General features: G+C 40.4%; 2 protein-coding genes across 2 annotated transcripts; both read left to right on the forward strand.

Annotated features, from left to right (window-relative positions):
• Window positions 1–34: 34 nt before the first annotated feature.
• On the forward strand, window positions 35–8013 carry xkr5b (XK related 5b; the record flags this gene model as incomplete). The annotated part of the gene is made up of 13 exons (XM_083900472.1): window positions 35–143; window positions 1060–1149; window positions 2039–2144; window positions 2636–2802; window positions 3658–3791; window positions 3889–3967; window positions 4679–4848; window positions 4961–5072; window positions 5172–5339; window positions 5678–5868; window positions 5967–6050; window positions 6977–7160; window positions 7358–8013. The coding sequence occupies 13 exons, from the start codon at window positions 35–37 to the stop codon at window positions 8011–8013; spliced, it is 2250 nt and encodes a 749-aa protein (XP_083756598.1).
• A 4233-nt stretch (window positions 8014–12246) lies between these two features.
• On the forward strand, window positions 12247–22882 carry ctsba (cathepsin Ba). Its single transcript, XM_083900487.1, has 11 exons — window positions 12247–12490; window positions 17607–17734; window positions 17828–17913; window positions 18404–18518; window positions 18764–18879; window positions 20556–20641; window positions 20732–20878; window positions 21106–21222; window positions 21363–21491; window positions 21771–21853; window positions 22337–22882. Exons 2-10 carry the CDS (start codon window positions 17612–17614, stop codon window positions 21842–21844), a joined length of 993 nt encoding a protein of 330 aa, XP_083756613.1. The 5' UTR covers window positions 12247–12490; window positions 17607–17611; the 3' UTR covers window positions 21845–21853; window positions 22337–22882.
• Window positions 22883–23312: the final 430 nt, after the last annotated feature.

Raw genomic sequence — 23312 nt, forward strand, 5'->3', positions numbered from 1 at the left:
GGTGTGAGACAGGGACACTGTGCTCACAGCAGTCATGAGACACTACACGGCGACCCCGAGCCACGCAGGCTCCTGCGTGCCCTGCTGTCAAGTTTGCGTGTTCGCCTTTACCGCATTTCTCATCGTTGCAGAGAGGACGGCGCGTGAGTCCATTACCTGGGACACACACACACACACACACACACACACACACACACACACACACACACACACACACACACACACACACACACACACACACACACACACACACACACACACTCACACACCTCTGACTGAAATGTGACAGTTGTCCTCGTGCACAGTCCTGCAGTGTGTTATTTTGTATGTTTTACTTAATTGCATGCGTGTGCGCGTGCTTCATTGGCCACAAAGTGCGTGTGTGTGTGTGGACATACAGTACACATGATGTCCACACACGCACGCGCGCGCACACACACACACACACACACACACACACACACACACACACACACACACACACACACACACACACACACACACACACAGTGTGGGGTTGGCTCATGTCTGTTTTCAAATGAGTCAAAGTTGTACATTTGTCTTTAATGCATCGTCATTAAAAACACAGAGATGAGTCTGCAGTTTTTGCGCTGCAGTGATTTTTCTATTTTTATAGGCTACATGTTCTATGCGGCAGAACTGCAGACTCACGGTGCCGCAGTAGTTCACATGAGTTCTCGTCTTTAAAAACAGCCGCAGCAGCATCATCTCCCGAGGTCCTGAACACACGCAAAAAAACACACGCTTGTTGTCGTATTTCAGCGCCTTTTTTTTTGGAGGTGCATGAATGGACAGATGGATATGGGTGGACCCGGGGACAGGGGCCTAGTCTGTCCGGACAGCCCGCCTGTGAGGCAGCCGAAATGGGTTCAGATTACAAGTGTGGAGGGAGGGATGGAGGGATTTAGGGAGGGGACCCAACTGCAGAGCAGTGTGATGATGGGATGTTACCTTGTTGTAATGGATGGATAATGATGACACATTTACCATCCACTGTAGTCCAGGGTCATGTATTTGTGTGTTTGTGTGTTTCCACAGTGATCTACTGCTTCGTCTATTATCTGTGGATAGGTCACAACTACTGCTATGCTTATCTGGCTGGATTCACTGCTCTGTTCCTTCTGCCAGGTGAGACCACAACTCAAATGACCTGAAAAAAACCCTGAGTTCAAATAAAATTTATAACACAATGTTCCATCGTGATGCTGCAATAACAATTTTCATAATGATGTTTCACAGAAATGTCAAGTAAACGTGTTTGTTGATGTCTAGTTCACAATAATAATATAAAAAAACACATTTATGATGCTAAATGAATCTATAAGTAACAAAAACAGAATCAAAGCACTTAAAACACTATACAAGCTTATATATGTCTTAATGATGAACCAAATGTGTTATTATTGTGATAAAATTATTGCTCACAAACACATTTAGAATTCTGTCTATAGTCTACCACCTCTACTGTGTTTACAAGGAAGAACAAGTCACAGGCCTTGCTCTCATTATAACATAAATCATGTAATTGATGGGGGGGGGGGGGCGCAGGTTTGAGACCTCTCATCTATAACCTGATTGATCAGTGTTTCCCAAAGCCAGTTTTTGAAGAAGACAAACCATTGTGGGACCCGAATTACGATTTTTCTATCACTTTCTATATGGCATGATATTATTTTTAGTTGGTAAACAAACTGCATGGAGTTTGCATGTCCCCATGTGAGTGGGTTTTCTCCAGGTTCTCTGGTTTCCTCCCACAGTCCAAAAATATGCAGATTTGGGGATTAGTCAAATGTGACACTCTAAATTGACCGTGAGAGTGGATGGTTGTTTGTCTCTATTTGGTCCTGCTATGGGCTTTCATGTCCAGGTTGTACGCCGCCTTTTGCCCTATGTCAGCTGGGATTGGCACCAGCGACCCTCATGTGGAGGATAAAGTGGTAGAAGATGAATGGATGGTGTCAAACATATATGCGATAGACAGACTGGTGTTAAGTTTTTATCATTCTGTGCTTCTCAGGTTGGGCTCCTCAGTGGCTCAGTTACCTGTGGTACCTGTCAGATGGACGCATCCGGAGGAAGTCTCTGAGCTGGACTCACATTCTGCACCTGGGTATCTTCAAAAGGTTGGCCGTCTCTTCTTCCATAGCTGCTTTCAGACGTGCGCTGAAGTCCGGATGTGCACAAAATATGCACATCCATCCACATATTTGTGCAAATCTTCATAAAGCACATGTATGTGAGGCAAAGGGAAGTAGAGCATGGACAAAAGGATCCGCTCGTCCCCCTTTAAGACATGATACGAAGTTTTCATATCGTCCCTGGCCTTGTATGCACAAACTTTGCTCTGGATATTTTCTGGAGCTTCTCCTTCCAGTGATGTATATTTTCAGAGATTGGACATGGACTTCTGCCAAAAGCGTCATTAGGACCAATTTTTTGTTAATTGGTCACTGATCAATAATTCACAAAGCATCAGTAATAATGGACCACAGGCTGGAGTGGGACTGAGAATCTATGCAGTGCATTTGTCAAAGTTTGATGAATTATGGCTACAATGTTGTGTCTTTCTCTTTCTTCCCTTCTTCTTCATCCACCTCCGCCGACACTCGTCCAGGCTGTTTGAGTGTATGCAGCTGCCAGATGAGGATGTGTACTGTGAGATCATGCAGCAGGCCGATGTGTCCGCCCTGCGTTTGTTCGAAGCCTTGGTGGTCACGCTCCCTGAGACGCTGCTGCATGCCTATGTGCTCATTTGCACTGATATAGGACTCAAATCTCCAGGTAAAGGGAAACACTGATTATGTGTACGACGTGTTTGATAAATGGATAAAGAAATAAGGTATTTTATTTACCTACACCCAGGATGTTTTTATTTGTGAGCAGCATAACTTAAAGACTGTTCTAAGGACATTAAATGTATATATTTTGTGTTTGTGCTCTTCTGGTTTGGGGCCGATGCAAATTGGCCTACTTTTCCAATTATTACTCAGCACAAAACTACAAAGAAAAGTAATTGGATTTCTTACAGTAGGACTCTTCCTCAGGAATTGGAGGCCAAAACAGAGCCCCTGAAATAATTCAGCATATTTATATGTCAGGGAGACAGAAACAGGCTCCACAAAAACCATAACCACACCCTAAAGCATAACTCTGCTTGATTGTATATTTTGCCTCAGGAAAATGACATTATACATCAAGTAAGAAGTAGGATCGTTATCTCGTTGATTTGGCAACACACACGAAACTTGTGTGTTGCCTTTTGGTTGTTTTCTACTGGCAGTGGAAAGGAGTCAGTCATCTTCTGTCTGTTTTCGTTTGTAACTTTACTGTTTTAATTAGTGTTTTATGTTGAATACTAAAGATGAGCTGCTAAACTGATTGCATTTTTTTATTTTTTACAAAGACAAATAAAGATCTATTCTAATCTACAGTTGAATAGCTGAAACTCTTTCAGATATTTTATGTCAGATATTTTTCTTGCAACCTATTCTGCTGTTATGGCCAAAAATGGCCTTTAATTTTAACTACTGTGTCTGCCATGTATATCCAGTGTGCGTCTGCATCAGCGTTAGACACAGTAACATACCAAAGTACTTGCTCTCTGTCCTCTCCTGTTTCCTCACCTCTCCCCTCCAGCCTCGGTGTGTTTCGTGGTGTGTTTGTTGTCGCTCTCCTGGGCTCTGGTCCTCTATGCCAGAGCCTGTTCCCTCATCAGACCAGGTCACCTACATATGACCCCCGCTGCCATTCTCTGTCGATTGGTGTGGAGGGTGAGCACATTTAAAAAAATAAAAATAAAATAAAATACTCAGTTTAACAGTATATATATCAGTATTTACAGGCTGTGTCTGTTGCTTCTGTCTGCAGGTCGGCATGCTGGGGTCTCGATTTGCTGTTCTCATGCTCTTCACACGAATCTTCAAGCAATGGATCCTCGGCGTCATTGGCAAGTTGTATTTTAATCAGACAACCCGCATTTAAAATGTTTATTGTAGCTGGAAAACATATGGAGGTTTGGTGCCGAGTCAGCTCTGATGTTGTTAATCCCTGCAGATTATACTACATGCGATATGAGGAGTGAGAGAGGAGAGTGAATTACTAAATCAGTTGCCAACTATTGCTACTTCACTGACTTCTAGGCTTGTGTCCTTTCCAACCCTTATTTTCGGGTGTTTTTTAGATGAGAATGCAAACTGATGTGTCAATTTCACTATAGAAGAGATCGAATTTCCTTTGGGACAAACGTGTATATATATATATGTATATCAGTGTCAACAATTTGATAAAACATTGCAATATCGTGCATTCCTAATTGGAAGTGTAGCAGTGTAAGTCGATCAGCAGATCTGCATCACAGTGAGTGAGCTACCAGGCTTCTCTGCATTTCTTGTATTGAAAGTGTGTTTTTTGCTGTGTATGGACATCTTTGTCAGGTAATAATAATAATAATGCATTCTCTTTATTAGAGTCTTTCATACACTCAAGGACACTTTACAGAGACAAACAATAACAATAAAAGACAGTAAACAGCAGTAAAAAGTTATTTTGAACATCCTATTCACTGTATATTATTTCATATTATTTCATATTCTGTTGTTGGACACAATTTGGCTCCAAATAATTGTGTATATATGCGTGTGTGTGTGTGTGTTGTCAGGTGTGCACTGGTTGGGCGCAACCTTCTGGATGGTGTCTCAGCAGACTGACATCATACGATCAACCACTCGATGGAGAATCTTCAACCTTGTTCTCGGAGCCATTCACATCTTCCTCTTCCTCAACGTCAAGTACGGCCAATCCAGATTTCGCATGGCTGGGTTCTACCTGGTAGGTTTGGGTTCATGTGTTTGAATGATCCTCGAGACTTGGGGCCGTCTATGTTGCAACTTGCGTCATGTGTCTCTTTCTGTGTCTTCTTCTTCTTCTTCTTCTTCTTCAGGCCATGTTCTTAGAGAATGCTTTTCTTCTTCTGGCCTCCTCCTGGTTGTTTACCATGGTGTCCTGGGATACTGTCGGCATCCCAGCTGCAGTCTTCTGCAGCTTCCTCATTGGTTAGAAGCTCAGTCAAATATTGTTTAAGATTAAAACCTTCACAGTGAACAGTTTATGTCATGGCTGCAATAACTCTTTGTCTGTTTTTCTCTCTTCAGGAGTGATAGCGTTGGTCCTGTACTATCGTTTCCTCCACCCTAAATCCTTTGAGATTTTCCAGAGTATTCGCCACAGAGGGATAGGGGACGCCTGCATGGAGCGGGGGTCTACGCTCTCATTGGAGGAGAAAGTTACGCCTTCTTTCCATCGTCAAGCAACACTGTCTGGTCAGTTTAGAGATCAACTCTACCTACCTACCTACCTACCTACCTACCTACCTACCTACCTACCTACCTACCTACCTACCTACCTACCTACCTACCTACCTACCTACCTACCTACCTACCTACCTACCTACCCACCTACCTACCTACCTAACTACCTAACTACCTAACTACCTACCTACCTACCTAACTAACTAACTACCTAACTAACTAACTAACTGCCTAAATAACAATAAACATGTTTTACTCATGAAAAAATAGTTTCCCCTACAGAGACAATAACGTTTCTATCTACATACCTTTAACTACCTACCTATAATAACTGTGGTCAATATAATTAGGAGGTGGGACTCTGATGGACCTTCCTGTCCAATGGGAGGGCTGGAAACATCACCACTGGCTGCTGATTCGCTTGGCCCTGAAGACGGGGGATATAGGAAAGATCTGGTCAGCATATGGCGATGGGGGCCTGGCAGGACTGATGGGTCTGTCTGAAGAATTTCACTCCCCAGATGACCCTTACATGCACCGGGTTTGTGTCACTGAGAGAGTCTTGCAAATTTGAAGATAATCTTAAACCATTTTTTTTTTTTAAAGTTCTGTAAGGGAATTTCGATTCTTATTTGTCAGGTTCCTCCTGTTCAACCACAGGTTCCTCAAATGTCACATCCAGCTCCTCAACCATCTCCACCACAGGTGACCCAGGCTCCACAGGTAAGAGCTTTGTGGAAGTTATACATATTATAAAGATGGTCTGTATTTATAAAGCCCGTTTCTAGCGTTGATGACTAGAAAAGGCAGTCAGGAGCAGGGCTTAAATGTCTTGTCCAAGGACACATTGGCACGTAGACTAGCAGAGCTGGGAATTGAATACGCAACCTTTGAGTTGATGGATTTAACACTCTACCTTCACCCTAGTGTCTCACCAGAAGCTCACTGTCAGTAACTCTCACAGACTAGGCAGAGATACACAGCGTTCTCTTAGCAGAGGATGGTTTCGATCCATCGACCTCTGGGTTATGGGCCCAGCACGCTTCCGCTGCGCCACTCTGCTCTGATTACTAATGATGGTACTCTTTTATTGGAAACTGGTGACCATGAGAATAATGCAATACTTAAAGGGGACCAATATAAGCACATGAGATATCATTCTTTTCCATCACAATGTACAACACGGCAATCAGAGATAGCAGACTTCACCCCATTCATGCAACAAGCCTCTGGCGGCCTCTGTTGGTCATATTGGCAAGTGCGCAAGTACTTCACAAGTAATTATAATGAAAACTTCAAGCAAAATTCCATACGTAATCTATAGGGATTATTAAGAATACAAAACAGAAATGGGCATAGTCTCAGGGTCATGAAAGTGAACCTAATATGGAAGTACATTACCGTTAAAAAGTTTGGGGTCACTTAGAAATTACTTATTTTGGAAGGAAAAGCAAAACATTTTTGGTAAATAACTATTCTAGCTGCAAATGTCTGTTTTTTAATGGAATATGTACATAGGTGTATAGATAGATACATTGTGTTTGCTAATCCCCAAACCGTTGAACGGTAGTGCACCTGCAACCTGTATTAGGCACTAATACTTACTTCTAGTCTTTCAGAGACTCAGCTGTGTGTCTTCTTGTCCCCAGTTGACAGAGGTGGTCGAACCACAACAGCCGCCTCCCTCCACTGTTGTGGCCAGACCAGTGAGAAGAGCTCCGCCCACGTCAATCCAGGATATGCGAAGGTTTCCAGAGATTATTCCGGTCCAGGAGGTCATTCTTGAAGAGACTGCAGAGGAGGAGTCCAGTGCTCCACTGTCAGATGAAAGAGGTCGGATGCCACAAAACACCCATATACTGTTGGTGTATGGTCACCTGATGTTAAAATAGACAGCAGTGCTTCCTGCTTAAGACAGATATGTGGACGTTTGTTCCAAGTAATCACAAATATTTCAGATTGATGGAAGTGTCTTGATAGGAAATATGTCAGTTATTTAAAAATACTTTATGTGATTCCTTTTTTCAAAGGCGATGACGAGTTTCAGAGTGCGGTGTATGGCTCACCCTCGCTCTCATCCCCGCCTCAGCCAGGGAGCCTCCGCCACATCGACAGCAACCCTGCAACCCTGACCGAAGCCTCGTCCTCTGTGTGTTCTCTGGACATCAAGACGCCCGGCTGGTCACCTGAGCGGCGTTCCCCTCTCCTGATTGGTTCCCCTGAGAAGAAACTAGGGATCCCTGGAGACACTACGCTGTATTTTAGTGCAGGTGTCCAGTCTCCCTCCAGTGGCAGCTATCTCGGCTGGGGCTCCGAGCTGTCGCCCATCTCCACCTACCGAAGTCCGTACCGGATCAGGGAGGCTCGTTTTGTCACATCCACCCCACGAGTGGAACCCCGAAGTGGGCCTGAAATGTCAGGCCCAGCCTCTGTTGTTGTGATTCCTGCCACTCCGGGTACAACACCTGGTCCTTCAACCCCAGCTGCTTCTTCATCGGCTGCTTCTACACCTGCGGCTTCTTCATCTGTGGCTTCTACACCTGCAGCTTCTACACCTGCAGCCTCCACACCTGCCACCCCCAGTGCCACTACACCCGTCACTCCAGTGGTTCCACTCACTCCAGTCATCGCCCACGCTCGTAAACAAATAGTTCAGTTTGTGGACAGTAGAGAGAGGGGTGTGTGAGCTTTTTCAGATCAGCATTTGAAGATACGCCCGACTTCAATTACTAGGGAAAGGCTTTGTCGGTTGAGTTTGGGGGGATTTTCAGTTCATTTATACCAGTTGTTGAAGAAGAATATAGAACATTTAGAATACCTTGTCATTGCTTTTTACCCTGATACCCTGGGGTTAATGGGATTCTTTGAAGTGTGGTTGTATGAGGTACTGACACCGTTTAGACCGCGATATCTTCAGGAAATGTTCACCACTTTTTCTCACCATTAGACAACCTTTACCAACTTGAAAATTAAGTTTTGTAAACCTCTCATCCTGCCATACCAAAGTCCTTAGAGAAACTCAGCAAGTTTGCATTACGGCACACAGGAGTTGGTGTTGGTCCCCTGCTGCCTCCATCATAAAAGTGTTGTGTTTCCAATCACTTCATTTGGATTTACCTCGATGACAATAATAAGAGAAGTAGAACAGCAGCTCCTGAGTCCCTGACAGCTAAAATGGTTTATTTTCTCTGTGGACTTCAGTGTTGCAGAGGTGTAGGGTTGACAGACTTTACTTTTCAGTTGAGACTGGCTCTGTAACACTGAGATAAAGCTGCAAACACATTCTTAAGATATCATAGACTTGAAAACCAGGCGTACATTTTATCAGTCCTCTGGCAGCAAACATCCATGTGGGTTCACAGAGATGTGTCACTACTCTATTTTATAACCACACTTCAACAAAAACCTGACTTAACATTTTCCAGCTCACACATGTAGCAGCGTTTCAGGTCCTCTGGTGAGAAGTCATGTAGGGGGGTATTTAGAGAGTTTGGGGTCCTGGGGAACAGGGACATGGGGGGGGGGGCATACACGGCATTTAGATACAATTCATAGTTTTTAAGGCATCAACTGTCCCCTCAGGGCGTTAAGCAGTCTACGTTGCCTACCCTGTTTCAAGGACCCTGCTCAACAGCATGAACCTCCTGAACAATTAGTGCTGACTCTGATAATGTGTGCTGCCATCGTCAGGAACCAGCCTGAGACACAGACACTAAAAGAAACGACACCTTCCCCTTACAGTCACTGTACAGTATTATACTTTACATCAAACTACACATACACGACACGATGTGATTTCTTGTATATAATATGGCATGTGTATTGTTTATTTATAATAACACTAGTGGCTGCTCTCCGTTCAAAACTAGAGAGGAAATGGTTTATTAAGATTAGTGCCTGAAAAAAGATGAGAGAATTTCACAGGTGCTAATAAATGTGGAGCAAAAATACTTCTTTTTTTTTTTTTAAATCAGAGAAACTGGTGCAGTCAGCTGAGGTCACCTCTTCTGTGATTCACCTCTTGAAATGATGGGGGTTAAAATGATAAAACTCGTTGTAATTGAGGCAAAGTTTCTGAAAATATCTACAAACAAAAGTTTCTAATATCCTCACTTTTCCAGGCAGCCACGCTCACTTATTTAGAAAACATTCAGCTCACTGAGTTTATTGTGCACTTCCACATATTTTCTAACACATTAAGTTTCTACACTCACTGTAGAGTCTGATTAGTAATGAGTCTGCGTTCAGTTTAAATTCCAGCGAACAGATGATAAGAAGCAAAGAATTGAAGCAAAGCTATCTCATAAATTATGTGCTTCATTTTTTTTTTTGCTAATTGTAACCGTGACCATGTCAGCACTTTACAGCAACGATGGCATCTATATAGACATATTAGTCTATATAGATAGGCTTTAGATGTAGATCAATTACACAGCTATACATATACTATGTACAGTGAATATGACGTGTGTGTGTTGTGATGTGGGGTATGTGATAATGAAATGCAGCAGTTAATGATAATGTAAATTACAGTGTTAACAAACTTCAGACTGATAAGCTTTTGTCCAAAATACACTACAGTAATACATTACAGTTTTATTTTAAATTTGCCAGAACAGTTCACAAAATGCAGGGAAGATGTTTGTACCTGGTGAGGAAAAATTAAACATGGGCTTGAGCTAAATGTAATGGTGACTGAAAAGATGGAATATGCTTGTATTGTCCTGAATTGTTTGTCACTCCTTCTGTCATTTAAACTATTATATCTCAGGAAAAGTGACCTTCTAAGGGACAATTTGTGAGAAAATGATAACGTATAATAAAAAAGTCTTGTTAGGCAGTACTTTTGTTTTTAAGAATATAAACACTATTATCAATTTCAATATTCTATGTTAATCACAGAATGTGATGTTTACAAATACCCGTCTTCCATGTATAGGCTCTGTCTTTACTATTTTTCTAGTTTTTCTAGAACTACGCTGTTTTATTTTACTTCATGCCTTTGTTCCTTGGACAGAATAATAGACATATAAATGAAAAAAGGGTAACGAAAGAGTTGAATTGCCCGTGTTTAAAGCTGTTGAGACACTTTGAGAATGTACCGTGGATGAAGGAGTAAAGACAAAAGTCCATGTATCTGAGTCACTGCATGTTTCTCATGAACACAGCTGCATCTGCTCCCATACGTAGACAAAACTCCACACTGTGACGCGCGTGCATTACTGTAGTTAACACAGGCTTGAATGTGTGTGTATCCAGACGCAATAAGCAAGTTAATAAAAATGAGAAAAAAAATATCTAAAAGCTCATGCTTTAGACTGCAGTGATGCCTTGGCTTGATCATCATGACTCAGCACTTTGTTTTGTAGAGAGAGAGATAGCTTTAAATGCTTTGCTTTGTGTCCCCTGGTGTGTGTTTTAATATTTCTGTTTGAATTTTATATATATTTTTAAATGTTCTTATTTTATATTTGATCATCTTTAATGTGATGAGATGAAGTGAATGTTTTACGGATAGTAGAAAGGAGAAAATGTAACGTGACCTTGTCGCTGGGCGGCCTCCGCTTTTCAACATGCAGCACCTCATGTAGAGCTATTGATGTGACAAGAAATAAACTAATTCATCATGGATTGTTGTTGTACTCTATTTTACTCTATTTTTCGGATTTTCCGTTAGGGAGGAAAGTGATTCTTCATCTATAAATAGAGATTATAAGAGGTGGTATGGCCACAAAAAGGTAACCAAATAACGTTTATTTATTATTATATTTAAAGATTAATAACAAAGGAGTTGATTTGTGGTTTTAAACTTTACAGACAGAGGACAACGACACTTGATAAAAGGTGAGGTAACATTCAATTATACTGTATGTAAATGAAAAATGGTGTGTATTTATATAGCACTTTTCTAGTCTGGATGACCACTCAAAAAAAGCTGATTATCTCCTTTATAACCTTTGAGTTGAAAGACGACTCAATGTGCTATATCTCAAGGTATGTTTGCACAATCTATAAACATATTCATACACAGAACCAGACTTAAATTAATATTTAATCACACTGAATCTGTTGAAAGAAGATTGTGGTCATGGTCAGGCCAGATCATTTGGTGACTTGTGCTCTTTCACAACTTTCTTGTCAAAAACAAGAGTTTTGTGCTGCGATTACAGTATTTTCCCCACATGTCATTTTTAAAGTCATAAGACATTCAGACAAGAGGAAGAGAAAGTACTTACACAATCTGTAACGATCTTTGCAGACAGCACGAGGCAATAAAAAAAAAGAAATGAAAGTAATTTAATGCAAAGCATGCATTATTGAAAATGTCCTCAGTAATTAAATCTTGTGTGTTTTAGACCATTATTGTCAAATAAGAAACACAACCACAATACAGTAATAATAACTAAAGGGGCATATTGTGAATTTAGCAGTAACTAATCTCTTCCAACTGGAGTGAATCCCTTGTTAATGTTATGGGTAAAACCTTGTGGTGTCTCGTTCCATGTCATAACAAACACTTTTACTGAAAAATAAAAAATCTGTGAATATCATCATGATATCATCACCGGATTGTTGATCTACGTTGAACAAGACCACAAACAAACATGAGAGAAGTGGTGTTTGATGTCAGCAGTGCTGTCGCTAAATACACCAGACTCATCTATTAAATATTTTAGACATTTCCTTGGTAATTGTTGGAGATTAACCCACGTTTTTAGGATTGTTAAGTCGTTTTTAACTGATCTCCAGTTCGTCATTGTTCGCCTTGATTCTTGTGTCGGACTTTAGTTCATGTCTCTTCCTGTGACGGCACTCTGACCAATCAGTGGCCGGCAGTCTCTCGTGACGTCACGTCACGCACAGCGTCGCCTCAGCTCGCCTGGAACGTCGCCAGAGCAGGTACTAAAAATAAATGTACCTGGTACTAGGTACTATCGCTAGCGGAAAAGCAAAATAACCGCACCGAGGCGAGTCGAGCCGGAGGAAGCTCGTCATTTTTGGTTTCCTCACAGATCACATGAGCTGCATTCATGTGACCGCGTCACGTGGTTTCGGGAATAAACGTTAGATCGCCAGTTCACTCACACATCACACAGGTCAGTGACTCAGGAGAAGACGTCAAGTCACGTCCACAATCACAGCTGAAACACAACCAACCACGGGTGAGTGCCTTTATACTGTTGTTGTCATGTTTGTACACATTCAATCGGCTTCTGTTTGTTTGTAGTTCGTTTTTTTACACGTTTTTGCTAAATCACAGTTTACCACAGACAACAGGTTCGGCGGTGTGTGCATCAGTGTTTTTGGCCCGACGTTGTTTACTCAAGGAACAAAAAATACCTGAAGTCTTCACCGTCTCTGTTTTTTGAACCTTGTGGGGAGAAGCGTGAGAAAAATAATCGGCTACTTTGAAAATATGAATGAAATCTAATCCATAACTGGATATCTGAAGTAAAGTGAACATGATACATGACACTGGAGACTCGACCTCAGTGAAACGGGGTAGCGGAAAGTGAAAGTGAGTGGGAGACCGTTTCTCTGAGCAGGGGTGTTTCAAGGGAATTATGGTGACAACGGGGCCCCGCATGAGACCCACAATGCAGTTCAGGAATGCATGAAGTTGCTCCATTTGATGTGAATGACAAGCATTTAGCTGATTGATATTAACATACATTACATGTGGCATTAAATAGGACAGAATGTGAAATAATGTATTATATATATCAGTAGGAGGAACACGGGTCACAAAGCTGTTTCCGCCCAGAGTGAGGAAGGTGCACACGTCTTCTCATACCGGTTTGTGTTCCTGTCTGGTTGAAGGCGGCTGGTATTTGATAGAAAAGTAAATCAGGTGTAACATTAGCTGCTCTTGTCTGGGGACTTTCTGGTTTCATTTTGTTTTGTTTGTTTAGTTTGTCCTGGCAAGAGAGCTGGTAGTGGGCAAAGAGATAAAGGATATGCCCTTGTTTTCTTTTCTTTATATTTAGTTTCTTTGTTTGTCTTTTTCTGTATTTTATATTAGGGATGGGCATTCCATGCAGAAACACTATACAAAAAAATCAGATCTAATTATGTGAATAATCATCACACAATCAGTTCCTTAGACAGTGGTTAATTTGAATAGGAAATGATGAGGTTACACTGCTCTGAGCCAGACACTGTGAGCACCTCTGACAACGTCACTCCAATGTCATATCTGGATACATAAACCACATTTTAAAATTCTAAATGACAAATTTTTCACTTCTAATTATCTAAAAAGTATGTGCAGTGACATGATTATTCAATAATCCTATTTTATAGGCTCATCTCCCCATTCGTAACAGGCTCAAATCAAATTGCGGTGTGGTGTTCACAACAAGGTGAAGATATGTGCTGGGGACTTGCTGGGAAAATGTAGTATAAGTTGAATCGTTCTAATTTACATAGTTTGCAATACTCACTATTACTTGGAATTGAATCCCTGTCGGGTGTGTGAAGTAGGGGATCATTAAAGGCAGATCTGACATAGTAAATTGATTTATTGTCATTAATTACACCAACCCCCTGGCAATGGGTGTAACACTGAACCGGTTTTACTCTTGATGACAACTCTCCCTGTGAGGGACACATCAGGAGGTAGAAGAGCTGGGTATAAAAACCCCAGACCTTTTAGGTTAAAGACAACTGGCTCTACTCACTGATCAACAACCACTTTTACCTATAAATGAAGACGGTCTGGGATTCAGCAGACAGATAGCGACTCCAAACAACATAAACCTTATGAATTATTCATTGCTTTGCTATCTAAATTGCAATATGAAACCTTTCTATTGGCAAGTCACAAAGTATGCAGTGTACTGTAAATATTGAACCAATGCTTGGCTCTAAGGAATGTATCACAACTCAAACCACAATTATACAAAAAAACAATTCAATATCCCCTCATGGGTTTATTTTAAATGACGTGACCATATATTGAGCCACAACACCGTTGTATTCCAGAATTTCCTCAGTCAGAACAAAACTAAGGAGAAATAGAGTAAATGGAAAACACTTCAGGCCTTTTATTCAATGATTTAGTAAATCCGACTTGTCATTGGCTCTGTGACAAGGAAGGAGGAAATCTTGTTTTTCATTTTCCTGTTAGTCAACAATAAGAGATCACAGTCGCACCAGAGATTTCTAGGGAACTATTACAGTCTTATCAGCTTTAATGTCCACTGAGGTGAGATTCACGTCACAGACTTTCACTTCCCTAGAGTGAGGTGCGCAGAACACCACAAACTGTTTGCATTGTTCTTTTTATAGTACATTATTTAACCGAAACTGAAGAAGAATCCATGTAGTTTAATGGGTAGTAGTTACAAATAATAGTAATTTAACTTCCCAGGTTCACGACCCAGTTGGAACAAGGGCCTTTCTGTCTCTTTCAAATCGGAGTAGCACTTATATAGTTTGGCATGTTTGAAACACTGGCAACGTCCTAGTGTCTTTTGCCCTACAGTTCCCCCTACAACCATCATGTGGAAGATAAAGCAGTAGAGGATGAGTGTTTAAAATCAAGAAAAAAAATCTCATCCCTTGGGGACGAGGGGCATTTTGACATTTGGGGGGTCCAGAGACAAAAATGTATCTCGGGGCCTCTGGGTCAGTTCATATACTGTGTGGTCTGTGTAGGTATGAGAAGATAAGATGGGTATACAATGGCAACAGAATGAAGGAATAAGTCAGGTTGTGGCTATGATGGCTGAAGAAGGTAGCATTTTATTTGCAATACAGTGATAATGTGGTATTTTTGCTTTCGCTTATTATATCTTCAGAATCTCCTACTCAAGCCTTGGTCTGTGGCGCACAAACGCCATCTTCCATCCGTGTCCACAAAGGTGCGCATGGACCCCCAAGACACAGATGCCATTTTCAGTATGAATGGAACCATGAACATGTACATGTGACTGGAAAAGATCAGCAATTTTCTGTGGACAGAAGCAACTAATGGTCCTTGATTCCCACCATGTTGTCTTTTTTTGTTTCTCACACATAGTTGATTATAGAGTTTTTCGTAAAGTTGTCCTGGTCATATCAGCTGTTGCTTGACCTGTGTTAAAGGGCAAATGTTATGTTCAGGTGCTGACTCATCTCGTTCCACTGACTTGATCTGAAACTTCTTACTCAGGATGTTTCCACCTCCCACATAAAGCTCTTTAAAACACAATGCTTAAAAGTCAGAAACAACAAGTCACACGTGTAAAAGCATCTTCCAGATTAGATAGATTCTGACATTTAGGCCATTATGACTCAGCAACTTATCACAGCCAGTGTGAGAAGATGTATCACAGATGTTTTAAAGTAAGTCTTGTGATCATTGAGGGGGAGGGGCGGCGTTGTTATTTCACTTCCCCAAATCATTTCCATATTCCAGTTTAAACTGTGAACCGTCTCTGCAAAGAAATCTGCTTTAAGAGCACTTTGGTGTCTTCATTTGCACCTATCTTGACATTACTGTTGTAGAGAGTATAATTCCTGCTGGGTTAAACTTCCCCTTTTTCTATTAATGTTTAATGTTATGTCATTTTTTGACAAAATCTCAACATTAATCACATTTTCATTTGAATTGTAACATCTTACATTTGCAGTGCGAAATGCAAATGTTTGAAAATTGCTGTGTAAATAAAGATTGATTAATAATAAGCTTTTATAGTCTGATTACAGTTAAAGGCTTTGCAATATGTAGATGATGAATAGACACATAAATCATATAAACATGCTCTTAAACCCTTAAGACTCAGAAATCTGTAAACAACTGACACGTGTGGAGATAAAAAAAAATTCATTTACATTTATGTCAGGTGTTTTCTCTTGTTTTCTCTGTAAAGAGGAACTTTCTGTTTTTTCCCTCCACGTCTGTGTAATTTCCAGTCATCTTACTTCAGTCAGGTGATATCAAACCTGTTTCACTTGAGATGTTTTCCTCGAATTATTTTTTCCACGATAGAGACGGGGACATGTCCCAACACATGCGCTGACTGTACACACCCCTCACATGACTGTCTCTGTGTCTTTCAGTGCAAAATGCAAAATTAAAAATCAGTGTTGTTGGCTGTGAACCAATTGCATTCATGTACTAATAAAAACAATCACTGAGTTTGTTTTGTGGCCAAATATTCTGATATAATCCAGATTGAGATGGAATGTAACACATATAACACAAGTTATAATCAGACTATGCTCTGTAAAATGATAGGACAATTAATGTGAACAACATAATTTGATTATTGTCCTATAAGGTCAATGGTTAGTTGAATTATTTGGATGGCAGTGGCTCTGCTATCCTTCTTGAAGGTTGGTAGTTTGATTAAGATTCTTTGAGGACGCTGTCAATTTGAGGTTTGGGGAAACATTGACATTTTATGGACCAAACAGCTTAAGAAAACAATCATTAGTTGTGGCGGCGGCGCCACTGAAAAGTGTCTACAGTCCATTTCTTATGTGCGTTTAGTGAATTGGTTGAAATCAGTGGTCCATGTTTGCTGACGCTGTGTTTAACCACTGGAAAAACTCTTGACTTGCATGACTGAGGGAGGATAAGAGGTTTTTCTGTACGTAGTTTGTCTAATCCAATGTATGTTCCACTTGTGTCTGCAACCACAGTGACACTGTCTGGTCATCTGTGAAGTGTGTTTTTGTTGGTTAAGTGTGTGTAAGTGGAGCAAAACTTTCATAAACATCACATTTTCTATCTGATTGGCTACAAACATGAAAGATTTCACATTTCACATCCCATTGTTCAGTTTGTATAAAGGCTTTTTTTTCCAATATATTTTATATCCCAGTATGTTATTATGTTGGTCTTTAAACTGCAGACTCTGGTCAAATGCAGGAAGTTTCCTAACTGAATGAATTGACGTATAGTTATGTCAGCCATGATAAGAGCCAGTCAAATTCTTTCAGTGATAAAGAAAAAAACCTTCAATACATCCCATCTTATCTGCATATCTGCCACAAGTCATTGCAGACTTAAAAGGTGACACAACATTTATGACCTATGCAAATGTAAAGGACTGTTTGTTGTGACACATTCAGAAACTGAGCTCCATGAATCTCCATAAATACAGATTTATTCTTGTAATATCTGGTTCTAGAGGCTTTTTTCCAGATAATGCATTTGGTTTTGAAAGAAAAGTCTGGTTTAAGAGCACTCAAATTGTCTTAGGAGAAAAGGAGATGAAATCATCTCTCAGTTTTTGTGATGTGATGTGATGTGTGATGTGAATAACCAATTTACTTTGTGTTTTTCAGCCAGAATGTGGCGTGCAACCTTCCTGATTCTGGCTGCCGGCTTGTCAGTGAGCCTGGCCAGACCCTACCTCGAACCACTGTCCAGTGAGATGATCAACTACATCAACAAGATGAACTCTACATGGAAAGTGAGTTTGTTCTTCTTTTTCTCTCACCTCCTCTCTCCTCTCTCCTCTGTCCATGTGTATGAGTTGTGACTGAATGGCCCTTCTCTACTGCAGGCCGGTCATAACTTCCATAATGTTGACTACAGTTACATCAAGAGACTCTGTGGTACCATGCTGAAGGGACCTAAACTGCCAATCATGTGAGTCTAATTTGTTTTCATAATCTGCCGTGTACATTTGTTTAGCTCCAATTTCTACAGAATTTTCAGGTAATGTTATACACAACAGAAGAAGGATAAGGAAGCACAACTTGACGTTAATAAAAGCACCACTAGCAGTCGATATTAGGGATGTGCATGAATATCAGGTTATTATTATTAAGTATATTATAAAGATGAATTATTTTCACAGTCACATAGTGTAGCTTTGCTCTGAGTTGAGGTCCACGTAGTCACATTTTATTGCTGCTTTGCATCTAATATTGTAGTAATATTTACGCTAAGTCGAATAATGTTATGTTTCCACACTTAACTCCTCTTGTCTGAGATTTTTGCCAATTTTCAGTGAAACTCGATTGATGTTTCAGTTGCATGATTTCTAAATATTGTCTTTTATTTGCTGAACTCTTCCAATCTGTCACACAATTGCACATACTAATACTTAAGCCTTTGCTTCACTGTTCATCTGCAGGGTCCAACATGCTGGAGATATGAAGTTGCCTGATGAATTTGACTCCAGAGAGAATTGGCCAAACTGTCCCACACTGAAGGAGATCAGAGACCAGGGCTCCTGTGGATCCTGCTGGGTGAGAGGCAATACCGCTCACAGGGACTACATGAAACTGAGATATTTGTCTTGAAATGCTTTGTAACATGCAAAGTTCTGTCTTTTTTCAAATTTGCTTATTATAAAGGGGTTATAGGGCATTTCTTGCTATGTATGCTAAAGTGTAATTGGCTGTAATTGTCACTTAAATCAAATCTATGCTTTTTCCTTGTTGTAATGGTGAGTATCTGTGATTGTGACATTTCTTGTCTTCCCTGACTTCAGGCATTTGGCGCTGCAGAGGCCATCTCTGACCGTGTGTGTATCCACAGTAATAGCAAAATCACTGTGGAGATCTCCTCTGAGGATCTGCTGACCTGCTGCGACGCCTGTGGTATGGGGTAAGTCACAGCTGTTTTCACTGCTTTTGTTGTGCTCGACTGTGACTTACTGTGTGAGGACCATAATCCAAAGCTCAGTAATAGTTGGGACTGGGCAATAAAACTCATTTCATCCATGTTTTGATTGGACAACTCGAACAGCCAATGACAATGAGAGCAATGAGAGAAACGGTGTGTTGAACCAACCATGTGGCAGGGAATACCTTCAGCCATGTCATGTTAGGTTGATGTACACAGTGTAAACACAGTGTGGAGGCTTGTGTGGTAATGTTTTTATGACTGCAGCCATGTGCACTGAAACACAAGAGTGAGAGCGAGTCAAAAGAGTAAAAATGTAAATTCTAACAAACTCTTGAGAGACATCTGAAGCAGTGCCATCCCCTGGAGAAAACACACTTTACAGTCGGAGACCCTGTAGTCTGTACTGGTGGCTCTCCCTTTAAAGCTAATGTGATGTTTGCAACACAGCGGCAGACCATAATGTCTACTCTGTTGCCAAAGGTGCGATTAAGCATACAAAGATTACAGATTTAAGCAACTGATAAAAGTAATTGACCCTTGTTACCGACTCACTGGCCGTGAACATTTCCCTCAAACAGATGAAGAGAATTGAATAAGTGTGTCATCAGATTGGTCAGAAGTCACATATGTGTTTGTTTGTTTTTTGCTGTGTTTATTTGGCAAACATGTAACCTGTTTTGAGCCCTTGAAAGAAAAAGACACATGAAGGTAGTTCCTGGTATTTAATTTTTTATTTAGAACTGATCTCCTCTAACACTTGAAGCTTTGAACCTGTAACGATTAAGAAGTTAATAAGTTTTATTTATCTAAAGGAATTTGCAAAATGTGCTACAGTTGTCATGTTCAACTTGTACAAAAAGAAACAACATTTAATATTTAACATCAGTGTAAAGGGGAAATGTTGCACTTGACAGAAATATTGATGTGATTTATATTGAAAATGATGAGTATATTTGCTCAGCCCTAGTAATAGTATTCTTTTTGAAATGTGAATTATTTGGTGTTTAATATGAGGGAGAAAATGATATGGTTCAGTGCAAGCTCCACGTGATGAGGAGAACAGGTCTAATGTTCTCTGAACCAAATCAATAGGCAGGATTAGTATCTGACCAAATTAATCTCCTTTGGTTTAACCTAAAAACTCTGTTCTTTGTGCTCTACCAAGGGCTCACTCACACATTAGCTACATATCTGACTTATGGAGCTGGAAGGAGAAGGAGCCGTTTCAGAGAAACAATTACAGACATCTGTGTTCTCCTGTCTCCGGATTTCAAGAACTTGTCAGGATTTAAGTTCATGTTAAAATAGAAAAAACTGTTCTCTCCTTGTGTACCACTGTGCACGCTAGAGAAGTCACATCTGACACATTGTGACCTCTGAATGTTTGTAATTATTTTGCACACTGTGTGAACAATGAAGGCTTCAGAGGGAAAACCGGCTGAACAGACTTGTGTTTATAAGCAACTTTTTAGACCCGAGAGGCAATCACATGTTGTGGAGAGTTTTTTTTTGTTTTGTTATTAACAAAGTAGCACAGGGAAGAAGTCAGATGAACTGTATCAAACACTGTTTGAGACACTGAGGCTTTTACTCAAAAAAGTGATTCACTGTAAGCATGAGAAGTACTGGTTGACCTTCACCTCATTTTCTCCTAGCTGTAATGGTGGTTACCCCTCTGCTGCCTGGGCGTTCTGGACTGAGGAGGGACTGGTCTCTGGAGGTCTCTATGACTCCCACATAGGTGAGTTCTGTGTTTGTGAGACTTCCACAGAGAATACGTGGACGTGTGGATGATGTCATCGACTCTGAATCCAATCTTTGCGTTCAACAGGTTGCCGCCCTTACACCATCGCCCCCTGTGAGCACCATGTGAATGGCAGCAGACCTTCCTGCTCTGGAGAAGGTGGAGACACACCAAAGTGCGAGTACAAGTGCGAGGCTGGATACACCCCCGGCTACAAAGAGGACAAGCATTATGGTAAGAGATAAAGAAGAAGAGCACATTAATCTCTATGAATAAGCACTTGTGCAACATTAACACTATGTCTTGGTATTTACTCAGTCCAACAATTTTACTGTATAATTCCAGGCATGTTTATGTTGAGTGAAGAAACATCATGCCATGTGATGTTATGTAAAGTGATATATAAATAATACTATTAAATATTATTCATCACAGAAACCTAACTGAAAACTGTGTTGCAGGTAAAACGTCTTACAACGTGGAGGCAAGTGAGAAGCAGATTCAAGCTGAGATTTATAAGAACGGTCCAGTAGAGGGAGCCTTCACCGTCTATGCAGACTTTGTCCTGTATAAGTCTGGTAAGAACACAAGCATGGAATGCTACTGAATACTTGTTGACCTCTGATTGCAGATTTTGCTCAGTGACTCTATCAAATGTGTCTGACTTTCTCAAACTCTGGGTTGACCCTCTTTTTTATCGTGTTCCCCGTCACTGCAGGTGTCTATCAGCACATGACTGGATCTGCTCTTGGTGGCCATGCCATCAAAGTCCTGGGTTGGGGAGTGGAGGATAACATCCCCTACTGGCTGTGTGCCAACTCCTGGAACACCGACTGGGGTGATAATGGTGAGCACAGGCACAGTTTGCTTTGAGTGCATTTAAATCACAATTGCTTTGATGCTTCACAAGATATAATGCATTTGTCATAGCTGAAGAAAGAAAATATTTTATTTGCAAACCATGCAATAGATAAGGTCATGCTTTGTTATGTAAAAACGCATTGTATTGTAAACCTAGCCTAACGGGTATGAACCAAGCTTTTCTTGCACTGACAACATGAAGATCTTTATCTGTTTAATGTGTAAACTGTCCCTAAACTGTCTCTTTGTTGTGTCTGTGCCACAGGATTCTTTAAAATCTTGCGTGGATCTGATCACTGTGGAATTGAGTCTGAGATTGTGGCAGGTATTCCCAAATAAGACAAAAAGGTAGGACAACAGAACGTAATCGCCTCAAACAAAGCTTATATTTACTAAATGCCTTCCTATAAAGTAAATCAAGCCATTCTTTTGCAGCTTTCCACATGTAATCTCATTACACAGACTGGAATGCATGGATTAGTGTTTGTACACTAGATGCCCTTGTTTAAATGTATAGATTTGGCAACTCAGTATATCACATCTCAAATCTGAGAGGTGGTTGTATTTGGCTGTGTTCATATCTGGTAAACATTGTGAGAGATCTAATCACACCTGGTATTAAAATGCAATGTCTGCTCTATACACACCAGTGGCAGTTACTGTAAAATTGTGAAACCTCTGTCGGTTGGAGGATTTTGGCTGAAGAGGCGGTGTCTCGTGTCCTGAGGACAGATTTACCTTAAACCACCTCTAAACGTTGAATGAGTGATGTTGAAAGAGTAGTAATTTGAATGTGGCTTCATTGACTCTGTTTTGTTTTGTGTCTTACAGGTTTTTAGCTGTGATGGCCATTTTCAATCAGTAGAGGGTAACACCCCTGCTTTTAGTTGTACATTTTAAAGCACCTTGCTCATGTGGTGTGTGGATCATTCCACAGCAGATTTTTTGGGAAAAACTCATTACCATCATGTCACTGGATTAGTAGTAGCGGCATCACCACAACTGTGCCTGATGAGGAAAAGTAAACATCTAATCTAAATGTCGCACAGGGGGAGACTCATTTAACATAATACTGCATTTCATTTTATCTCAGGTGAATTTAAGCAGACGATCACAGTTGAACAAAGAGCTGAATTTGTTTTTATGCACTGGGAAAAACACTTTTACAACTGTAGCTTTCATATTTCTTTCCATTTTATTCTATGTTTTTTATTTTAGTGTGATCAATACCACTCCAAATATCTGGATATACTAATTTTATCTAGTGCCTGTTAGTGTTTTTAAAATTTGTCAGATGAATTTTTTTTTTATCTGTCTGTATTCATTGAAATTATTGACATAGATCAGCTCTGAATTAAATAAAACAAATTTGTTCCTGATTTATATCAATTTGTTGTGTGGTTTCTGTTGCATTCAATCTCAGGAAATGCACTTCTGTCTTGGCCTATGATAGCAGTGTAATTACTCATTTGGATACCGGGCTTAATGTTTCCCTGAATATAACTCTGCAAAGGGACAATTAAACCAAATGTAACGTGGCTTATTCCTATAGTTAACTTGAGATTGATGAATGGAGTAGAAGTTAGTTTAGTATTTGAATTGGTGGAGGATTAAAGTACTACTTTACAGTAACACTCAAGCACATCTACCTAAATGTGTGCTTGCAGAACTTGAGTTTAAGGTCCATTGAGCAAAATGTAGGTGAAATTATCTTAATTTGGCAGAAATTGGTGTTTATTGTTTTTTATTTTAGTGTACAATCAGCTCACTATATTGATTGTTTTTCATTATCATGGAAATCCGCCTT

Source organism: Microchirus variegatus, assembly GCF_963457635.1.
Source record: "Microchirus variegatus genome assembly, chromosome: 14".
In the NCBI taxonomy this organism is placed as follows: Eukaryota; Metazoa; Chordata; class Actinopteri; order Pleuronectiformes; family Soleidae; genus Microchirus; species Microchirus variegatus.

Coding starts and splice junctions, on each gene's coding strand:
- ctsba (XM_083900487.1), top strand. CDS start 17,612: ATGTGGCGTGCAACCTTCCTGATTCTGGCTGCCGGCTTGTCAGTGAGC. Junction 18,880..20,555: donor TGCGACGCCTGTGGTATGGG/GTAAGTCACAGC, acceptor ATTTTCTCCTAG/CTGTAATGGTGGTTACCCCT. Junction 20,642..20,731: donor TCTCTATGACTCCCACATAG/GTGAGTTCTGTG, acceptor TGCGTTCAACAG/GTTGCCGCCCTTACACCATC.